This window comes from Achroia grisella, unplaced genomic scaffold, assembly GCF_030625045.1.
Source record: "Achroia grisella isolate CSIRO2021 unplaced genomic scaffold, CSIRO_AGI_Agris_v1 utg109, whole genome shotgun sequence".
Lineage (NCBI taxonomy): Eukaryota > Metazoa > Arthropoda > Insecta > Lepidoptera > Pyralidae > Achroia > Achroia grisella.
In genome coordinates, this window is record NW_026712573.1 from 5,606,973 (window position 1) to 5,629,266 (window position 22,294).

At 30.9% G+C, this 22,294-nt stretch overlaps 1 protein-coding gene across 1 annotated transcript in view; it reads right to left on the bottom strand.

The window, feature by feature from the left end:
- The window catches only part of LOC131845402 (uncharacterized), a 150,551-nt gene that overhangs the window by 49,092 nt on the left and 79,165 nt on the right, over positions 1-22,294 (bottom strand). The window contains exon 2 of the mRNA XM_059194468.1: positions 9,617-9,774. Within this exon, the coding sequence (XP_059050451.1) occupies positions 9,617-9,774 (158 nt within the window). The remainder of the gene's footprint in view (positions 1-9,616; positions 9,775-22,294) is intronic.

Below are 22,294 nucleotides of genomic sequence, written 5' to 3' on the forward strand. Positions count from 1 at the left end.
TATCAGTTGTTCAGTACTCATAACACAAGCTCTATTTACCTTGGTACTAGATGGCGCTGTGTTAATTGTCCAAGGTAATTATTACTATAAAAAAATATTTGTGACATTTCACACACCGTTATTGTTAATTCTTTGTGCAATCGATTGCTTTTATTGTCGTGTTGATCCAAAATAATCTCCGTCATGACTGAAATCGGTTCTTGTGGAACCGAATCTAAAATTTATTGCTCCGAGTCGCGTAACTAAAATATAATATATAATAGTAGGTACACAACTAACCAATAAAATTTACCATTAACTATCATAAGAATCTATTTCTTAACCAATATTTTTATATATCTTTTCTATAATAATAAAAACGAATATAATGTATCATATCTATTTTATAGATTTCGATAAATAATAGTTTATAAAATGTCATGACATTTATGTCAATGCCAGTAGGTGCTCTGATCCCAGAATATCACGAATCGATAGAACACTTACTTGATCATGAGTGAAAAAGATGAAATATAATATTTGAATTTTTATATTCAAGTTAACAGTACCAATAATCTAAAAATTACACTGATAAAATTATCATCTGAATTGGTCGAGTTATTACTCAATTAAAATTTATTATTAATATTAAAATTAATAATAAATTTTAATTTAATCTTAATAGTTCTGAAAAAAATACTTTAAAGCAACAATCACTTTTTTGTGTTATATTAAAAAAATTAAGCCAAATAAATAGTAAAAATATTTTAGTCATTAATCTTGTCCATTACTGTTTTTCAGTAAATACTAACAAATATTTTCGAGTTTATTACTAAAATTTAGTAGTCACTTTTGCTTTGTTTATATAATATATTATATAGTTTTGTATATTTCCCTGTTTTATTTATGTTTTTATTTGTTACAAATATATGTGTTACAGTATATCCTTAAAGTATAGGTAAAAAAGATAAAACCCTGTTCTCTAAATAGGAAAAATCCTGTACTTTATATAATAAGCAGTGCTCGTTCCCTATAACAATGATACAGAACATATATTATTTATTATTGAGTAGTACACGTTTGCTATTTTAACTTTACTCTTTATAATACATATACAATAGATATAATGAGATTATTAATTCGGGTATAAGATGAAGGAATTTTATATATTATAGATAATATATATAAAATTTAATTAAATGAAAAGGAAAACAAAAAAATGTTAATTTGTTTTTGTGATTAGGAGAGTGTGAACACAGTGGTCACTTGTGACCTCTTCTCATGAAGCGTTTTTTGCAAAATATGGCGACTGAATACTGTATGAAATACTAATTTACGAGTTCTCAGTAGTTTTGTAGTTACTAGAACATAGTCTCCTAGAAACGGATAGTGCAAATTTTATTCAGTTCAAAATTCCATAAAGTCTACAGGGTCAAGGGCGGAATGGCGAGGAATTGTTTGATATAATTTGAAGACGTCTGCCAGCCTGTGGCAGTTAAGAATGTCTAAACGAATAGCCATAATACAAAAGTGGAAAACGGAAGAATCATAATCAGCAGTAATTATTTACAGAATCAAAACCATCCTAACGCGTAATAATATTATAAAGCCTATCTGTATGTTACATTTTTACGTCTAAACGGATCTTAATGTATTTTATATGAAGACATATTAGATTATATACAAATACCGACATGGAATATTTTTAATTCTTTTTTCTTTAATTTATATATTACTAGTTGTGCCCGCAACTTCGTTTGGATGTTATAGTGGGCTTGATCAAATAAAGAAAAAATATTCAATTATCTAATCCAAAAAACCCAAAGAGAAAAGTTTTATCGTTCTAGCATCAAAAATAACGAATTTTCATACAAACTTTCATCCCCTATTTTATTTAACTCGCTTAATATTATATTTATTTATATTTAACCAACAGTCTAAAAAATAAGTTTCAAGCTTCTAGCTTTAAAAATGACGATACTTCCGTACAATCTTTCATCTCCCCTTTCTTTACCCTTTTTTCTTATTAGTCTATGTCCTTTCTCAAAGTCAGGACTATCCCAACCAACGTGTACCAAACTTTATTTAAATCGGCTCAGTAGTTTTGGCATGAAAGCGAGACAGACAGACAGAGTTACTTTCGCATTTATAATATTAATATGGTCTTCTTTCAATACAGGAGTTGTGCTATCGGTATACGCGCACTAGTTTTAGTAGGGCAAATCGTTAGTTAAATAAATGACATAAGGAGAACTGCTACGGAAAATACTATATGTGGAAGCGTGATGTAAAAGGTCACTCAGGTACCTGAATATCCTGGTAGGGTTTCCTGGGCTTCTTAGCACGTAACAGCGTCCAAGTAATGGTTCCACACCCTTTCACTCTAATAATCACTCACTTTTATTGTAATTAGGAAATATGCGTGTGCGAAACGAGGCTGTCTGTACTGTCATAGGTACATAAGGGAAAAAGGGGAGACAGAAACTAACCGGCTTTAATATAATAAGTGTTTATATACGGGCATAGGGTAGATTTTAAACAAAAGCTAATCTTGACAGTCAGGGTTACGGTATACCGTGTGAGCAAAATGCATTAATCCTTAGATGTCAATATTTCACAGTAGCAATTAAAGAAATGAAAAATAATAAAATTGAACTTTGATCGTATTTAACAATTTTTTTAATTTTTATAAAAAGACTTTTTGTAGAAAATAAATAAAGAGGTCATTTTGTTTTTATTAGATTAAACAATGTAAGTTGTAAAAATAAACTAAAATCTTTTGCAAGCATATTTTTATTAAATTATTGCAATGTTGTACTTACTTTAGCATTTTGAACATACTTGAAAGAAAAAAGATAGGTCAGTTTAATAGCTACAATAGTTTTATTAGGAAGATATATGTAAAGGAGGAGATAAGTGTAATGAAATGCACCCAATATTCAAATATCGGATGAAATACTGCATAGTACGAAATTCGCCTACTTTCGGCGAAAGAATATTACACAATTAAACATTGTTTTTCATTCTTAATCTGTTCATTATTGATACATTGAAATATTAAATATGTATTTTATAAGAAATACTATAGTAGTTAATATATGCAGCGTTCTATATTTAAATTAGATTTTTCTTTAAATTTAATTTCAACAAATACCTATTGGCTTTACATTTTTTTTTAATTTAATTTTCACAAATACCTAATGGCTATTACGATTCAAAACAACCTGTTTGCATAAATTTCATTACCTGTTCTATTAAATTTGAGGGGCTACATTAATTATCGAAATGGTATCGTAAATTGGAAATCTGTTGTGCTTCGTTGAACGCCTCCAATATCAAAGTAAAGGTATCTATAGACAAAACTCATCAACCGTAACGTTACGCAAAGTCTGATAATAAACGAACCTTAATCTTTCATTATCAATAGACATTGAGGTGTTATGTATTATAACGTATAGATGAGATACTGTGATACATACGTGAAGAACAAGGTGAATAAGAGCAGTATTTTGACATGAATACATCACAGAATACTTGATTCATATTTTTTTATATTTTTTCTACTAAAGAAAAAAATGTATTAGTGAATATTTAAATAAATTGGAAAATTGACGATTTCGTTTTTAAATAATGATTGGCAAGCTGATGGTTGATGAGATTTTTTCATGTAATTTTAAGCAAACGAACTAATGATCCACGTGATAGTAAGCTGTAAACTTTGCCTAAATACATGAACAGCACTATGGATATTATGTTATTATTTGACACTCCTATACAATGCGTTGTCATTGCTGGAGCAAGAACTAAATTAAATAATTCTGAATGGATTTTGATAAAACTTTAGAGTAATATAGCCTATGCATCGGAATAACACATAGACTATATTTTTTATTGAAATTTCGTGGATGAAACCGCGGGCACAACTTGTAATATTATAAACCCGAAAGTTTGTGAGTATGGATGTTTGTTACTCTTACACGCAAAAATTACTGAACGGATTTTGATGAAACTTTACAGTAATGTAGCCTATGCATTAGAGTAACATATAGGCTATATTTTATTGAAATTTATATATTGAAATTTAATGCAGGTGATATCGAGGGTACATCAAGTATGTATATACACATATGTGACATATAAAAAAATCTAAATAATACAATATTTATAGAAAGAAAGTTGAATAAGCTGCCAGCAACAGATGTCATGTCTCTTATTCTGTAATTTCACGGGATGGAAAGTGTTACTGTCATAAGTTATGAATAGCACTATAGACATCGTAAACATTACAACATAGACTCTCCGTTTTGTAATAAGTACATGCTATCACTGTCTTTCTTGAGAACTACGGATCATATCTCGATATCTAACAATTTCATAGTTTCACTCTTTAAAGCTGATTGCACACACTGCAAAGCTAGTTAGTGACAATCAGTGACACAGAAGCAACTATTCATTCGACCTCAAAGCTTTGGTACCTAATATATACTTTAGTACCTCCATATAAATATCCCGATTTCCAATAGATTCCGTATCTATTACGAGTTTTGAACCAACTTTGCCATTGTATGTCCTAAAATTGGACTTGGAATTGCATCCTAAGCTCAAGGATCGAATCAATATTCAGGCAAATGAACTCGACGAATCTGAACCTGAAACCTCATTCATCGCTGGTCTAGCGGTTTAGCACACTGCCTTACTTCCGATGGTCGCGGTTTCGATTCCTCGCACGGTGCAAACATTTGTATTCATGAGTATGTTTGTTTGTATCGGTCTGGATGTTTTCTATATATATTATGTATGTATTTAAAAAAATCTTATCATGATTCGTTATAATATTGATGGCAATTATATATATATATAATATACTTGTAATAAAATAATAATATCAACGAATTTTTCTTAAGTAACTGATGGTAAATGTATGGACTCTAAGTCTACATATAAGTATTCCGCACTATTTCTACTATATATATATTATAAATAAAAATAGAAATAATCTTTATTCAAATAAATTAATATAAGTACTTTAGAATAGCCATATTTTTTTTATTCTACCACACTTTTGAAAAGCAGACTCATCACAAGAAAAAGGAGCAAGAAATTTGTGTGTTGGGCTTTTAAATAAATGTTGTTTTAAGTAGATTTACATTATCAATCAGATAACATTGTCAGCGCTATGAATTTTAAGTTAGATACTTTCTACAAAAACATTATTATCATTTATTATAAATTAATTTCACATTGTTAAAAGGTTTCAAGCAAATTAAGGAAAAGTTAGAGTCGTATTGTATCAATAACTAAAGAGATTAATGGTAGATCGTGGAAAATAGCAAAATCTCCACGGACAAGAGCGTGAATTATGAATTAATTAACGAAAGGTATTTTTCATATTTGTTAATCATAAATATATTTATGCAATAATTGGCACATTTTTTTATATTATATTTGTATTCTTGTAATACATTTAGCGTATATTTACTATATGAGAGGCGGTGCGCATAAAGCTGTCCAGCTTTTTACCATAACTAACTCATTTCACTTGAAAATATCTTCGATGTTCTTTTAGAATAAAATAAAAAAATAATATAAGCGTTAGACCTAGAGTTTCTTGTCTGTTCATGGCTTCAACTAGATTCATAACGATTCATAACGAATCGATTTATATTAAGTGTTTACGATTGATCAATTTATATTAAAGTACCTACTTGATTTGATCTGAAATAATAGCATTGTATGATTTTAAAAGTATAATAACAGGATACCTACTGACTATACTTGTAATATTTAATAAATTTTTCTACTTCTTCCTAGTTGAAATTATAAAATACTTATTGAAATTAGGGTGTACGCAAAGGTGGTTGCGTTGGTGTTTTTTAGATGGGCAGATGACGAGCGTTAACATGCTTCAAACGACATGCGATCGCAGCTGGAATACTAAATATATTAAATTTAAATATTTGGGCTTCTACGATGCTGAAAAAGTATGTTGCCTACATATATAACATACAACATTTGTAATCTTCCTAATTATTATTATATTACATTTAAATATAAATGTGTGGGACTCGCGCTGTAAATATGTGTTTGAAAAATTTTGTGATTTTTTATATTATATTGACGGCTACGGTGATTTAGCGATTTAGCAAACCGCCTTACTTCCGATAGTCGCGGGTTCGATACATCGCACAGCACAAATATTTGTATTCATGGGTATGATTGTTTGTATCGGTTTGCGTGTTTTCTATGTATAATATGTATTAATTTATGAAACATAAATATATCTATGTATTTGTATCAGTTATCTAATATCCATAACACAAGCTTCAGCTAGCTTAACTTGGGTCTAGATGGCGCTGTGTGAATTGTCCTGAGATTATAGTTATTATATATAATATTAACTACCTGCCCGTGCTTTACAAAGGTACATGTATTATATATAAACCTTCCTATTGAATCAATTTATCTATTGCTGAAAACTGCATTAAATTCATCGCGTAGTTTAAAAGATCTAAGCGAACAGACAACGGAAACAATTTGACACTATGTAAAGATATGCAGTGTATAATCAAGCACGCAATTATGTATTTCGTTTAATAGAATCAAAAAGTATATTCATATTTTGACTTCATTGTATAGTTAACGTTAGTCAATGCGATGAATTCATATTCATGTATATTTGGTTATACTCGTATACAAACCAAATATACAGTGATCATTCACTGTATATTTGGTTTGTATACGAGTATATATCGACTGTGTAGTCATGATACTATAATATTACATACTAAAAGTTAAAACGTTATATGTACTATATGTTCATTTTATATGCGCACTCTTTACAGTTGTTTATGATATCTATACATACGTAAGGGAAAGTAAATGTGAGTGACAGGGATTTATGACCCCGATGTTTTTTTAATGGAATGGTGCACTCGCCAGCGCTAACAGTATATGCCGGCCAAGCATAAGTCATCACCCGTTGAAAACCTATAAACTTATAAAGATATATATATATATATATAATATATATAGATACACCTCTAAATGGGGATCGAAATTACGGCGTCCTAAGCTGAGGTTCGAAACCATATCGGTGCCCTCAGACTAAAGTCATATCCGTCATGCAGGAATTGGCCTCCAGCCCTTTCATAAGTCTTTCTGCGAGTTTGGAGTGTCATCTGCACTCGCTCCCATATCGTTCGGTGAAGTTGTAAACGCCAGCTGCGACAAACAGCATTAGAACAGATCGGAAAATTATATACAAACAGTTTGTGGTGAGTATATAGATAATAGCAATAATTTATCTGTTACCAAATAGATGTATTAAGATATGTGTATGTAGAAGCTTTGAAATGAAAGTCTACAGTGTTTCGGTAGATTAAAATTAAAAATATTTGATAGAAAATTCTTTATCTTTTACATAAAGTATGTGGGAGTTTCATTCATCATTCAAAATTAATGAAATAAATTGAGAAATTTTAATCATTTATTCTTTCATCTTTTTTAGACTTTACTTAATAATAAAAACCGGTAAAGTGTAGGTCGGACTATAACAAGCTTTTGAATAAAAGTTCAGTAATGTTTTATTATAAATAACTTGATCTGAGTTTGAGACAGGTTTTTTAGAATTCAAACTTGTACTTATGAGAAAATTGTGATGTATAGACTGTTAATGTTTAGTTATATTGAGTGATTACGATCTTCTTAGCGTTGATCAAATACGAGCATGGTATAAAATCTGTCAGTTTTAAGAAACTTAGTTAAAACTTTCTTAAAAGGTTTTCAATGAGTCCATAAAACTCTACATCTGCTTTAGAATTTCTACCATCATTTTGAATCATCATGCAATGAAAGACGTTGTAAATTTTTTTACATCTTTTAACAATATGGATGGCCTCGGTGGTCTATCGATTGTTTGTATCAGTCTGGGTGTTTTCTATGTACGTTATGTATGTATTTACAAAGAAAAAAATTCTAATTATTTATAACAGTCGTTTAGTACCCATAACACAAGCTCTGCTTACCGTTGGACAGACGCTGTGTTAATTGTCCAAGGTTAAATATTAAGAAACAAACAAGCTGACTGTCCACCTGATGGTAAGTGGTACCGTCGCCAATATACTACATATTATAAACAATACTACGGACATCTTATTGTGGATATGACGCACGCGATTTCCTCATGCGTTATCACCCTAGAGGATTAAGATGTCATGTGCTTATCCTGTATTTTTACTGCTTTTTCTCACGCTACGACTGAAATACAGCTTATGAAGTAAGCTGTTTGGACGCTGAAATAGGTGAAACTGGTGTACTAAAATGGACGACTTTTATCGCTGTGAGACATAAACTCGTACTATAAGAGTTAGGTTTGAAATTCTGAAAAATAAATGGATATATAAAGATTTAGTTTTATAGTTTGAAATTGTCGAAATCGTGATTTAATTATCTATCATAAAACCTGTATTGAATTTTTATTAAAACGTGAACTAAGCAAATTTATAATTTGTGGTTTCGAATATATATTAATTATATTTTAACAATTATGGTACAATTCAAATTACTAGACAATATCTACCTTAATTGTCTAGTAATTTGTCCGTCCGCACCCACGGCACAGAAAAAGATGGCATTATACAAAATACATATATTTTGCTCTTAATTACGCGGGCCTACTCTATACTGATAATTGTTGATTTTTAATTTGCAAAAGTAAAGCAATGGTATGTGCACTATACAGCCTATTGTTTATTAATCATTTTTTATGTGATAGAAGTGCAAAAGTATCGACACCATAGGTGTAAACAAAGTCCTAGTTGTGTCTAATATCGATATTCTATTTGAGGTCCTGGATCTTTTGTTCATTGTTTGAAGTGCGAATAATAGAAAATTAGATATTTTTTCAGATTGTAATGTTATAAACGTATATTTTACTCAGTTGTTGTATAAAAATGTACGGCAAATTTCTATACTAGGCAATAAAAATATTATTTATTACCAAAATTTTCATGATGGTAATAAAAAATATATTTAGTACATTCGGGTCGATGACTTCCACTAGTTGAACGAAAAGAAGGATGAAATACTGAAATTCGTCTTCCTGACCGGAAGTGTATGTATTTACAGTGCAGTCTTTAGATAGTAGAACACTTTACACTTTAAGTGTAACGTAACAAGAGAAAAAAAATCTCTACTAAAACATCATTTCAAGTAGTCGCCAGTTTTCAGGTACCTACTTGAAATTTGTATATTAATAATATACGTACAAAATTTGCTGTACATTTATAAACATCATGTAAGAAACCTAATAAATCCTAAGGGTGTTTGCATATTACCCGATTCTCTTATAAACCTACTTAAAATTATTCGACAGTTTATAGAGCAAACTGAAAGTTACAAGATTTTTTTTATAAATTAGACTAATCTTCAAACGTTACAGAGCTTCTATACTAAATGTCCAAAAATATTTTTCTTATAAAAGTATACAATTTTATATATATATAATATGTTGTATGTTAATATATACATAATTATCTTCTACGATATAAAAGAATTGGGTACTATGTAATAGCCCTACATTTAGTTTTAAATATCCCTAGCTTATTATAGGAAGATGCGGGTAGTGGATGATACTGACCTTTGTCCAGGACTTTTGCTCTCACTGCTGACATTGTTGCTAGAATCATCATCTTCCTCTCTCGATGTAGCCGCTGATAGTATTCGTGATGAGCCGACGTTGGTCTCGCTGCCATCGTTGTCTTCGCCTTCCGATGTTCTACCTGTGCCTTCTTCTGCCTGCAATTAAAAAAAAATTATCCATGTGTTAATAGTATACTGGCCATCACAATATACTGGTTTTTGTATTTTCGAATATGTCAGTTTTACAAATTATTTTTTAAGAACAATAATTATAGATTTTGTTTTCTTTTTAGTTACGATCTTGTAAAACTATATATAATATATTTTGTTGTGTAAAACACAGACCGTGTTAATTTACAATATAAAACTGTTTTATTGCTTAAATGGTATTTTTTTATCACTATATATTCATTCAATGTGACAATATACTTCAGAAATATGTTTAATTGGATTGTGTATTCTTCCTTTAACCAAGGTTTTTAAATATCAAATAACATAACAAAAATCGATTATTTAAATAGTTTTTTTGAAAAAGGAAAATGTTTGATGTATCGAATTGTGGCTTTTGTTCTTTGGGTATTGTGTAGAATATTGTGTTAATTAACATAACATGCAGTCATGTGCAGGACTGTGATTTACATGCAGAAAGTATATTATTGGGTATTATAATTTTACGCTAAAAATTCGTGCAATATTTCTTTATTTATACTATAATTATGTGCGTTTGTTACTTAGGTATAGGCAGTGGAGCGGATAGAATGTAGGTTACGTGCAATTAGATTATAAAACTTGTTATATTGTCAAAAATATTATTAATTTATGTATTAGTTGCATCCTATATCACAAATCGACTATGCAACCTTAGGGTACCTTAAATAAATTTCATTCAGACGTGTCTAGATGTCCTATGAAATTATTCTAGACGAGAGTAGGGCTGGCTGGTTTAGGTATGGGTAGAATAATTTACTACATACAATTCGAGACATTTGTCACAAAAACATGTTTCCCTATAAGGCAGTATATTTTTCCTTAAAGAATGGATTAAAAAAAAGAATCTATCTTAGCGTATTAAAAATAACTACCATAAATCAATAGGTTTTTTTTTCATAACAAATAGTACAATACAGATTAAGTCTTTATTTCTGCACGTGTTTGTTCCTACAAAAAGTATAAAAAAATATTTTTATTGTTTGCTAAATTTACTTTCAAAATTGGAATATAAAATATAGAATGTAGATATATGATTTATGCAGTCATAATATAAGGTTTTATTCTTTTATATTGCATACTATGATGCAAAAACATTATAGTTTTTTTATTTGTATTAAACTCTGTTACATCCGTTTTTGTTTTATAATAAAGTGACAATTAACACCATTTAATATTCGAGGAATAAATAGTAGTCAATTATTAAATTATTTAGATTTTATTAGTAATCGAATATATTTAAAATACAACATTCTAAATATGAAAATATTTAGAATAGCACGTTATAAATTTGAAGATATTCATAAATAAAGTAATTAAACAATATTACAGTAATAAACTTTATTGGAAACACCTAATTTTGTCGACTTACCGAACTCACCTGGATTCTTATGAGTGGTATAGTTTCTTCTATGTTTTTGAACATAATATTTACAATGTATGATATTAAATGCACTTTCGGGTTTAGAAATAAATCATTCCTTTATACACTAAGTGTAACCTTTACAGGCATTTACATTGCATTAAATACTAACTAAACATAAATACTTATAATAAAATATTAAAAGCATTAAATATTAATTAAATAATAATGTTAATAAATAAATTATGAATAGCGGATACTTTGTTAATGACTAATCTAAATTGCTAGTATGAAATAGAGTGAAATGAAGCCCCGAGCATGACTTAGACGTACACTATAAGGCAACTTATAAATTATTAAAGCGATATTATAACAATAACAAAACAGGCACTTATTTATATGAAAAGCAATGGTACTACAGTTAGAATTATTAATTATTAAAAGATTTATTAAGTTACAACTCAACTTATTATATTTTATTGACTTAGGTGATATTTAAATTCCTCTTTTGCTACCAAAATTTGTAACATGTATTTGAAATCTAGTATTTAAAACTGCATTAAAGAATACATATATATTGCGAAATTCCATTTGATTCTTTAATAGGTTTTCAGTACAATAATGGAGGCGGAATTGAAACGAGTTTTCCTTCGTTTAACCAAATTTTTTTATATTTTTACACTTGCAGCTCACGCAGTACATATGAAATTAATCATTATTAGAAGTACAAGAATAATAATAAAAAATGATTTTTTTTCTTATTACGTATATCAAATTGCTTAATTGGTAGGTAGAGGGAACGTAATTCTGCAAATCCTTCTATTTTTACACACATCATTCTCGAACCATGATCTTGTAATAGATGAAACGAACACGATAATAAACAGAATTCAGTAAATATAAATCCTGCATTGGTCTTCCCCGTCACGTTTCGCAATTATAGCTAGTATTTCGGGTATTTTCTTTATGAAACTCGTGGAGAGTACGTCAATCCAATCCAATTTGATGCGCCGTTTGCGTTGCAACGCCGGCAAATCCACATGTAAACAGATCTCGTTTACATTTCACTATTAAGCGGCCTACACACGACGCTAAAATCAGGGGCTATATCGAATCAGTGGCAGGGTACAACCTGGATCGTTTTCTAGATCGTCGCGCGTCTGAAGGTCCATTTCTCATGAGTGTAGTTCCATTGAGTCTGCGTTTTTAAAAAGTTGCCTTCGTAGGTCTTTAGTGGCCAAGCAGTTTGCTTTGTAAGCTGTATTTCGATTGAGAGGTGGGATAAACCACCAAAATACGAGACATGATACGTTAGTCCTCCGAAATTATGCTTTATCACAGGCGTCACATGATAACGTCATGTCTGTAGTCCGGTTCCTGTACATAAGCAACGTCACAGATAGTAACCTCCATCATAGGATGAACCGTTAGTTTTTTGCCATTCAAATTATTCTCCAACAAAAAAAAGTATGTCTGCTGATCTTATTTTATCCCCGCCATTTGAGTTTCGATATTGCCCCTGATTTTAGTGTAGTGTGTAGTCCGTTAAGTTTTATGCCTTCGACCGTTTGCATTTGTGTTTTACATTGTAGGTATCGTTCTAATGCGATTTGTGTATACTGTTATGAAACGATAACACACTGTTTGTTCAATACATTGATGGATCTATAATGTTAGGGTTCACATCGATATTATCGAAAAATCTGATATTTAAAAATATTAAAAGAAGGTCCGTACGAACGTATAACCCCCACTCATTTCTGCTCAGTATAAAATGGAGGGTTTTTGTAAGCCACGGCATTTCAGCCAAGCACAGGATGTGCTGGTTGTATTTTAAATGCTAAAGTGAATTGTGTTAGAGACATAGTTAAATTAATGTTATATAGTTGTTATTTTATTATAATACATACTTTTACTAGTACATAGAGTTGATATATCTTACAATAATGTAATAGAAACTGGGGATATAAAACATTAAAATTAAATAGTTATTTCATTCACTGAATTTGACAGCCTCGGTAGTCTAGCGGTTTAGTACATCGCCTAACGTCCCATGGTCGCGGCTTTATGAGTCATCACTATGTTATGATTATGACTGATTGTATCACTCTGGGTGTTTTCAATGTATATTATGTATGTAATAACAAAAAAAGTATCTGTGCATCAGTTGTCTAGTACCCAAAACATAAGCGCTCTGGTTAGCTTAGGACAAGATGGCGCAGTGTGAATTGTGTATATTCCTGTTATTATTATTATTGTTTGAAACCCGGTAAAATATAGCAAAATTGGAATGCAAATAAACACATTTTTGTTTCGGCAGTCTTGTAATAAATCATAGCACTCAGTACCAACCAAATTACACCGATAATTTCATCACAAGTAAAAAATGTTTACAGCCCAAAAGAGTCAAAATGTATGACAGTTTAGCCGATTCGTACCCAACGAATCGGCTAAACTGTCATACATTTTGACTGGAATTTACAAGAATAAGCCCGCCATTGTACAACTTATTTCTTAACATTGTTGTATCTTGCTATTTCAAATGTACTCGTATTTATTGTACAATAAAGTGTTACAAACAAACAAACATTTTATTTTAGTGCATATAGAGTAAATAAAACGCTAGAAGCAATGTTTTAGTCTGTTTGAAAAGAGAATATAATGGCACGGCTTAGCAAATGGTTGAATAGTTAGGTCATAGGTACTTATACTCGAATGCTGACTCCTGAGTCAACGTTTTATATTGCATGACCCAGTTCCGTTACGGTGTTCAGTTCCTGCACCGTTAAGTATACGGAATTACCTTTCTTTCAATCGTTTTTTAATACTATTAGTGTGTATTTAAATGAAGAATTTTTTTTTTATATCTGACGGATTCAGTGGTCTAGCGGTTTAGCTAGGTATATCTAGGTATATCAATTTACAACAAACATTTGTTTTCGTGAGTACGATTGTTTGTATCGGCCTGGGTGTATTATGTATGTATTTAAAAAAAAGTATGTATGTAATTATTAGCAGTCGTCTAGTGCCCATAACACAAGCTCTACTTTCCGTGGAACTAAATAGTGCTGTGTGTGTAATTTTTCAGAGTTATTTATTTATATAATAGGTATTTACGACTAGGTCATCATACGAGTATTATATTTATAATACGTGTATATACATACTCTGCCTACCCCATTTAAGATAACAGTTCTGTCGTCGTTTGAAGACATTAATTTGCATATTCATTTTGAGACAATATTTCGTAATATATCAAATGTCACGCCCCACTACGTGGCACGTGTAGGTAGGTGCGAGTGTGTTCAAGAATTCTGGAATGTCATGATAATATATTGATGGAAGTCTAGGCAACTATTCATAAATAAACATCGTGTGTAGCGGTAGCTTACAGGTATTTAATATAATGATAGTAATATATGTACGAAACATAGGTATAGGTATTTATTCTCATGCGTTGATAGTGTTCAAAGAAAATCAAAATAACTTTAATAGTTTTGTTACAGAAATAGAGAATGTGTATGAACTGTGTATATTTTAGTCGTGCAGAATCACGAAATCAAACACGAAATTTGGATGACAATCTTTCTAACAGTGGATGCACAAAGTTTTAATATTGCGTACCGGTTCTATATCTAGAAATTGATAAGCACTAATACAGAGATTGAGAATAAATTATGGTTACCGACAACAGAAATAATTATCAATTTATTAATATTAAACAATAGAATTTGCAACATTCTCCATTTCTAATTTCCAGGGTTAGTAACTGAGCGGAATTAAATAAAACTTATTAGATATATATATATACATAGAAAATTCAAACGCATATTGTTTTTTAAGTGTAGTTTTCGGCATAAAATTTAATAACAAAAAGTCTGTTCTTACGTATGTATAAAGTGAGAAATATATCCGTGGGTGTTAACTATTTTGTTAGAGAGATCGAAAACACTTTGATAGTCGATTTTAATCACCTGATATTCGATATTTCTTATTATAAATATAGGTAGATGATATTTTCATAAATGACTATTAATTTTTTAATTATATTTGTTTCTCTTCTGTTGTGTTTAGTTCCTCACTGCACCTAAATGTATATTAACTGCTTCAGCCGCGATTAGATACGACGAAAGTTTTAATTGTTTAATGTGTGTCTCTGGAGGGGGTGCTAAGTTACTAATACTTAAATATATACATAGGTATGTCTATTTCTATTTAATTCAATTATAATGGTGTTGTGATTTACATGTATTATGTTTTGTTGATCTTGTTTGAGGTTAATAACTATTAAAGTTCAGTACAGTTCTTCATGTCGTTCTATATGGAAATCAGCACGGTTGATTACCGATATGATATAAAGTCTGTGAGGTTAGCTATCGTATTAATTTGTTATATCTTCTCACCCTATTATATTATTCTAGAGTCATTTCAGAACTGACGGTACCACTATTCCAACAACACCCCTGTAAAAAAACTCCTCTATCATTGCATTCTATTTGTGAAGAGATACCACAAGAATAAAATAAGAATTAAATTTAAATATAATTTACAATAAGAACAAGAGAACAAATATTACCTATTCGAATAGTTTTGTATAACTCCAAAAAAATTATTACAATAAGAAAAAACTAAACTAAAAAAAACTATTTATTATCTAACACACTTGAGACTTAAACTTTTACAAAATGTATTTTGTTTGTTTAAATTTATTTAAATGTGCAACAAAAACTGTCATGGGAAAATACGCACAAGTTGACATTTCATGTTAATCTAGAGCATTATGTAACGTAGTCTTGAAACCATAAGAAGGTAAAATTGGATTATGTCCTACCGATAACGTCGGGCGGCTGTTCGAGTGACATTTGTCTGTACCAGGTGTGTCGAAAGTGTGGTTCGTATACTGCGGCCCCCTATGCAACACTAATTACTACATACAACTTTCTCTAATGTTTAAAAGATAGTCTACGGATAGCCTATTTTCATTCTTGTGCTACAATTTATTTTTCCGACAAATTTAATAATTATCCATTATGGTATAGTCGTTGTGAAGGAAATAAACAGATGGAATAAACAGAGGCATTGCGTTATAACGTGATGTCAGTAATGCTCTTCATATATGGGACGGTTGGCACTTACAATCAGGTAGGTCGTCAACTCATTACAATTAAATAAATAATAATGAAAAAATACCGAATCGATATAAGTTAAAATTGCCAGAATGAATGATCGGAATTCCAAGATTGGACGGAAGACTCTCACTATCCCTTTACTGTAATATATAAAGAGACGTGCCCTGATTGATTGAATGATCTATCAATGCTCAGCTTAAATCACTGGGGCGCGAAACTTTCGATTTTGAAAGGTACCTTCTGTTACTACCTATCTGAGTAAGTATTTCTTGGTATTTTAAAGAAAATAAGATAATAGAATCCATGTACGAAACCGTTAGTAGTTTTTTTTTATTTTATTGGAACGGCATACAAGCTGGCGATCGACCTGATAATGTCAAGTGGTAACCATCGCCAATATACACGAATAGCACCACGGATATCACGTGTATCATGACTCATAAGATACTACTTATACATGCCTATTCCAGAGAACTAAGATGTTATGCTTCTTATCCTATAATTTCACTATCTAATCTGCATCATCAAACAAAATCATAGTTTATTGCTGGCTGCTTGGCGCCTGAAATATATGAAACTGAGTTACCCACGTAGAGGACCTTTTAGAGTCTACATCTGGTAATAGGTATTGCTTGCAGTTGCTCATATAAATGACCTGTCTCTCGAATTCGTAGCAAAAACTACGGGTTCTCTTGAAATATCAAGAGATATTAGGCAACGGGTGCGCGCCAGATTTTTGCGGTTAGATACGGAAAAATTTCATTTCCGTCGAAAATTCTCATCGAGATGTAAAACTGATAAAATACGATTTTTATACCATCTGTACCTATATATCTGTATATAAAAGTCGTTGTTTTTGTCTGTTTGATTCTTTCATATTATTCGTCTAAACGCAATGAATTTTAACATGGTTTTCATTATTAATTCGAGAATTTCATTCAAAGCAGTTTTATGTATAACTAGCTTTAGCCCGCGGCAACGCTCACGTTAATGTATCCTCTTAGGGGTGGAATTTATCAAAATTCTTTCTTAGCGGATGCCTACGTCATAACATCTACCTGCATGCCAAATTTCAGCCCGATCCGTCCAGTGGTTTGGGCTGTGCGTTGATAGATCACTATGTCAGTCACCTTTGAGTTATATATATAGATATACTATATGCTTTTAGTTATACAGTGGCCTACACTATACACTCTTGCATAATCATTAATAAAATAAACAATAAAATAAGATATTTATATTCTATTATCTACTAATAATTATGACGAGTTATAACACTAATTATACATCACTAACCTGTGGATTGTTTTATTCAATAGCTGAACATACATATACAAAATCGACTGTGTACCCACACAGTTACAGCCATTGTCTCACCTATTTCATGCCTATGTCTCACCTAATCGCAAAACGGGTTCTGGTTTGAAGAGTGTGATATAGTAAATGCAATTAGTCTTAAAAGATGAGTGAGATCGGTCCATTTTATTTTCAGGATTTTTTCATCATACTCATGAATACAAATGTTTGTTACAGGAACCGAACTCGCGACCATCGATAGTAAGACGATGTGCTAAACCGCTAGACCATCGAGGACCATCATATGTACCGTTTGTTTGCCTTTTCAGTAATATAAAAAAAACTTCAGGGTGTCTATTGCTGAACAAGTTTACTAATTATATAATTATGTATTCAGCCTACTGGCTGGCTAGTATACTTACTATGAAAACTAATGACGATCCAATGCCATCAGACTGCGCTTCGCACCTTTTTATTCCCATGAATTACAGACGTACAGCAACGTATTAATTTCATACATCTTATTTACTGAAATGTATTTATTAGATTATTATGTTTCAAAAACAGTACAAGTACCGCTTCTATTGAAATTAATATTGAAATTTCACTTGATAACATTTAAACAGCTACAAAACTCATTTGGTATTATTATTTATTATTTAATTCCTTTCACAAACATTTCTGCTCAATACTATTACTTATTATACCACATATATATTATCGACAGGGAATTCATCCCCGCATTAATAAGTAAAGAGGCAAAATGTAAAATAAAATCAAATAGCAATAAGTTAGAAGATAAAAGAATGTATTATAATAAGAACGAAAATGTAAACAAAAAAACATACACCCTGTGTAATTAGTATAGTCCCTAGAGTAAGACAAAATGTTTTGCTGTTAATTTAGATGTATCCTGTTATGTAATGAAATGTGTGTGTAAATAAAAAAGTAGGAAACCTGGAAATTGACATCCGGGCATCAGTGTTATATATATAAAAAAAACCTGAGTGGTCTCGGACAGTGCGGTTTCAGAGGAACTTCCTCCTGTGTACACTTAGATTGTGAAATGAACTACCTGTCGAGGTTTTCTCCATAGGCTGCGGTAACCGTTTACCATCAGATGGGCCGTATGCTTGTTTGCCACCTACGTGGTATAAAAAAAAGTAGTCTCTGGTAGTAGCATCAATTAGAAACAAGAAACAGATAGAACAAAACAATAGGTAACAAAAATACTAAATGTATGTACAGTCTACAGTACTTTAAAGTAGACCTAAAAAGTCGACATTAAATTGCATTATTACGAGAGAAAGAAAAGCGTCAGGCTTTAAATAAAATTGAGTCACTAAAAATATACATAAAAATACACTTTAATTAAGAATCTCTTATTTTATTTACAGTTCGTTTGTACTTGAAAAGAGACAGCTATGTTACTCAACACATTAACCTTGTTTAACTAATAATACAGTCAACCTTTGGACACGGGTACAGAATACTACCTAATCCGGGTTCTCCAAGATTGATGGTCCAATATTTTTCAAGTTGCTGACAAGATTGATATCGGTAAGCAATATTAAAGCTTACTGTCTATTACAGAGAGTAGTTATTCCACAGTTTCTAAATCGCATGTGCTTAAATACGCATTGATAAACTATAAATCCCGTTTTCCCTAATTTATAATATGGATAATATTACGTATTTTGCAACTGGTATTATAGTTTTAAAGTCTTAGTGATTAGTGGTAAGACAGCATACTATTCAGCGCAGACGGGTTCGTTTCATTATAAACATTTATACGAGTTTTCTATCTAAATTAAATACATAGTTACAAAATAAATGACATTGACCTATTACTATTAGTTGTTTATTACTAATAATACAAGTGCTGTTAGATTTGAGGCTAGAAATAATAATGAATAGTCATTTCTAGCCCCAATTCACATAGAGCTATTTAGTTCAGATCCAGAGCAGACTATATGTTAGTTAACAACTGATATAAAACATAGATACATTTTTATGAACGCATACATCATATATATGACATCATATATAGAAAACCAGATGAGAAATCGAACCTGCGACCATCGGAAGTAAGGCGGTGAGCTGAACCGTCTAGACGAATCATTATTATACCAGATAAGGGTTGAAATAATAATTATTATGTGCAGAAACATGAAGGGTTCGTAAGAAGCATAATTAGGTGTAAATATGTCATTGAAGCGTAATGTTCCTTACATTTCTCTTTCCTTTCTGTCTTACTTGTAGTATTAGTAACGGAAACAAATAGATAAATAAAATATACAGATATAGTGCCTTAAAAGCATTTATGCTTTATTTTCAGTTTCTCACGTAACATTTTATAAATAGAAACTTGGATCCATAATATTACTTCAGTATTTCAAGTTACTCATCTCTGACGTTTAAAATTTCATTATTGGCGTGTAGGAATACAATTATCTTTAGCATTTACCTACTTAGGTACAGATTTCGCGAGTACTGAGCATATATTAATCAAACTTTAGAATTGTTTCCAAACCTCGTTTTGCGAAAACAAAAGTAATTTTGAGTATGTTACTCTAAAATCTATGTATGCAACATATGATAATTCCTTTTGTACTCGTACTACACACAATTGATTTATTCTAAACAAATATAATACACGCAATAGATTTTTAATAGAATTTTATTCATATATGTCTAAATAGATTTAGTCCAAGCTAACGACCGACACCGGCTAATCAAACATTAACGAACCTTTTTATATGTTAGAGGATATTATAATGGTAAAATAGTCTCAATTTATTCGTTCAGTTCATCTATTACAAACAAAATATAATATTTTCGTCTTTATTATCTACTGCTACTAGTGTACAATTATTATATATACCTTCCTCTCGAATCACTCTATGAATTAAAAAAACCACTTCAAAATAAAAAAAATCGTCATATAAATTTAAAAAAATTGCGTAGTTTTTAGATTTATGTATACATAGGGACAGACAGCGACAGCGAATAACAATGTAGTTGTTTACGGGAATACACTCCCAGCATATATCATAAGTAATGTACATTCATTAGAATAAAACAGATGGCGACTATTATATTTTTTCTACTAAGAAAACTTCTAATTATATGCAGTCGGGCCGTTTTTTAATTTGTTTTTCATTGTGGAATATTACCTAGTTTTATAAGTAAAAAGGTATGTATGTACTATACCTGGATTAAAGACTCTATACCCTTTCAATTTAGGTCGGTTATGTACATATAACTAAATAATAAATACGTAGTGAATGAAGATAAATTATCTACCATCATCTTTCCCGTTCATTTATCTTCTGTATAAAAGTGAAAAAAGGTTACCCATTTCCGTTTCTGTACACTATAGACACAAATAGTATTACGTAAGTTGATTTACTTCATGTACGTGTTTGAATTTATAGCAATTTATTGGGTGCCAAATAAATAGGATCTTATAGTGTGAGTCGACCTATACAAGACTAAAATCTGGGGTAAAATCGGGCCGACGGGGAAACTATAGTTATATTGGCTTAAATGGCCTACATACTATACCAATATTAGAGGCAATTTTGGAGTACTGATGGAAAGACCATGGATCGCTTCCTAGATTGGCGCGTGCAGCAAAAACTGGGCTGTTTTCATATAGCGAACCCCGAATAACATTGCTCCAATATTGCCCCTGAATTTGGTGTCGTTTGTAGCCCGCTTTACTTTACGTACGTGTTCGAATTTATAGCAATCCCTCGATTTATGCTCTGAAAACTAAATAGGAAGTGATAGCGCAAATGAAGGGCAAAAAACGTGACGATATATCGCAATAAAATCTAAGTTTATTTGTGTATATTATGAGAAGTAAACCAGTGACTATTGGAAGGTGGGGCAGTATATCTTATGGTTACAATACGAAGGTCATCAGTATATTAGTGGTTAATTGTCGCAGCACTGCCGGAGTGGGCTAGCTGATATTACTCGCTGATAATGTAGCTTTCTATGATTAAAGAATATTTTGAAATAGACTCACTATTTGGTGTATTATCAATTACAAAAAAATAATCTTTCCTATTGTATGAAGCCTGAAAAGGGTTATTTAAATGCAATGAACAGAATTTTTCCTGTAAATATATCTATGACTTATTTAATGTAATCTTTTGTCTAAACACAACTCTGTCACTAATATCTATTTTAATATATATCGTCAAAACACATTTTCTCTCTATTTATTACGACTCGTTTCCATCACCAAACTATTTACACATACCTACCTATCTGAGTTAACATAATCGACATTTGATTGAAATGAAGTTACGTTTAGTTATAGTGGACTTGTCACTATAATTGGAAAGTTCAGAAATAGTGCACTGTCCAGACAGAACTAAATTTCTAGAGCAGCTATTCCCGTTTCTCGAATCACTTAAATTTGCACAAACTGAAACTAAATAACTTTAATTATACTCGTATATGCTCGGTAATCAATATGTCTGGCTGGCTTCCGAACATTAAGTAAATGAAAAGTAAATCTCCTTGTTTGTTTAGATTACAATATCTTGAGACTGCATGAGAGAATCAGTTGAATAGAAGGGAATGACTCTACAAGGTTGATGCTCTTTCTTTCGTTTGTTGTTTTTTAATTTCTTAGAGTTATGATCAAACACTATAGAAATGTAGT